General features: G+C 40.5%; 1 gene segment (V, D, J or C); it reads right to left on the minus strand.

The window, feature by feature from the left end:
- Nucleotides 1-521: 521 nt before the first annotated feature.
- On the minus strand, nt 522-1,012 carry LOC125258618. The segment is given in 2 exon segments: nt 522-874; nt 964-1,012. Coding segments are annotated over 2 exon segments (402 nt in total).
- Between the last annotated feature and the right edge of the window lie 1,509 nt (nt 1,013-2,521).

Consider the following 2,521-nt stretch of genomic DNA (forward strand, 5'->3'; position numbering starts at 1 on the left):
AACTTGATCCACATGTTGATCCATATCTCAAATAAAAGCAACTAATGGAACTTTGTGTTTTATAATCGATGCCCCACAGTGACTTTACTATTTAAGTTCTCATGAAACTTTATTACAGAGGTTGCAGATGCAGTCAGGAGTTCACTTGCTCTCCAGTGTTCACGGACCAGATCTGACTGATCCAATATGGTGGACGACTCACATGTAGATCTCAATCATGTCACTGATCTATAAGAGCACAAAATCTCAAGGCAGATATACATTTTCCACAACATTTTTAGTCTCCCTAAAGAGGGTATGAATATGAGGAAATTTAACAGTGACACTGATGGACTTTGTCTGTTTCTCTCAGCTAATGCTTTGAATTCTGACTTCAATAATTTATTAAAAAAAGTTTAATTTAGATGATTTTATTTCAGATGTTTGTGTGACGATGTTGTTTCAGATCCTCCTTTGAGCAGCTGCAGTATCAGTTCAGTCTCTGTGACTCTGACAGACGGAGGTTTTTGTACGACTCTTTATCACTGTGTGAACACATAGTCACCTGCACAAGAAAGACCACTTGTTCTGCAATGGAAACTCTGACAGTAATAATGTCCAGCATCTTCAGTCTGGACTCCACTGATGGTCAGAGTGAAATCACTGTTAGATCCACTGCCACTGAATCTAGATGGAGTTCCTGACTGGAGGGTGCTTGCTTTATAAATCAGGAGTTTAGGAGCTTCTCCAGGTTTTTGTAAGTACCAGCTGAAATAGTGTGTCCCATAAAGACTGTACACATTTCTGCTGGTTTTACAGTTGATGTTCACAGTTTGTCCTGGTTGAGCTGCTGTCATTGAGGGACTCTGAGTGACGGTGATCTGTCCTCTACACTCTGAAACACACAACAAGAAGAAAATCAACTCAAAACTTTGACAATATACTTGAAGAAATGAACTGATATCAAACTTGTGCTCCACAAACCTTGAGCAAACGCTGTGAGAGTCCAGATGAAGATGATGATGAAGGTCATGTTGATGAAGATTGTTGTGTGTGTCAGTGATGAAGTGTTAAACTCATAGCACTATAAACACTCTCAGAGCACTGAAGCATCTGATCAATATGCAAATGAACTCATTCTGTATTTAAATGAGGCTCTAAATGAAGGTTCAGGAGGAGCTCGTTCATCTCATCCTGTCAATCACAACATCAAATATGTGTCATGAAATCATGATAAATCAAAAAGTGTGAACTTTAAAAATGTAGCATAAAATTTAGAATAATTCAAACCCCATGTTAAAGCTGCAGTCCGCAACTTTTTTTGGTTAAAAATTATCCAAAATCAACTTTTGAACAAGTACATAACCAGCCAGTGTCTAATTATCTTGTCTCGATTCACAACAGTAAGCTTGTAATAATGTTTTATAATAAGAGCGGCATGGCGGATTTCCGCGGGAAATTCAAGCATGCAGCAGTTCATCTGTGCGTCATTACGTCACGTCCGTAAACAAAGGAAGGAGTCCCGTCCAGTCCCATCCAGGCTAGTTGGTTTTATCATGTGAGGAAGCTGCCGGTAGCGGCACAATTATAGCCTTTTCTCACAGCAGCTGAAATAGTTAAACTTATCATTTTGATGGCAGATTGTAATCCTGAAAGATCCAAATGACAATCATCAGTGACAACTGGAGATTCACCCGTAGTCAAAAAGCAAAAGACTTTGGACTGTGGAGTGGATACAGAAATTGAAACCTACAGGTAACGCTAATACACACTAAATACACAGTCATGTAGTGCTGATGTTGTTAACATTAACAATTTGAGAACAATATAACAGTAATAATAATTTGCACGGTTTGACATGATCTGAACTAAACGATCGTTAGATTTAATCACTATTGGCAGCGTGATTTATTGTAGTGTAACAGGATTAGGTGATTGACAACAGTGTTTGCCTATCAGTGAATAGTACCTCCTATTTAAAGGCCGATTGGCTGTTACCTGGGATGCGTCACGTCCGTTTTTCCCCTTTGTTTTGGCTGTGTTGACGGTGGCTGTGGAGTGCAGTTTCTATATTCTGGTGCTGCTGCCCTTTTGGTGCTGCTTAGTGGGTTTGATGACTGTTTGCCTCTCAGTATACATGACTTCCTGTACCCCATGGTGGTAGCGGTGGGTATGACTGTGACAAGCCCGTGCCTATGAAGCATTTTATTCGGCGTGATATCCTGATGGAGCTGGGGTCCCACGGGTGGTTTGATCTTCCTCCTTGTGGTGGTGGTTCTCCTTCATCGTGTGTGGTGTACACCTTGAGTGTTTGATAGTGTGATTAGAGTACACGGGTGTGTGTGCGCGTGGAAGTGTGGTCTTGTGAAACCAAACTCTACATTGATCCCAGCCGTTGGGAGCCTCAGCCCCTGCTGGTATTACTCCGTCTTTGTTTTACATATACATACACAAATACATACTACCTCAAGTTGGTTTAGTTTGATATCTTTCTCTTTTTGTAATTTGTGTTCTTGTGTTTGAAGTGGGGTTTCATGTATTT

The sequence above is a fragment of the Megalobrama amblycephala genome, linkage group LG22, assembly GCF_018812025.1.
Source record: "Megalobrama amblycephala isolate DHTTF-2021 linkage group LG22, ASM1881202v1, whole genome shotgun sequence".
NCBI classification, from domain to species: domain Eukaryota; kingdom Metazoa; phylum Chordata; class Actinopteri; order Cypriniformes; family Xenocyprididae; genus Megalobrama; species Megalobrama amblycephala.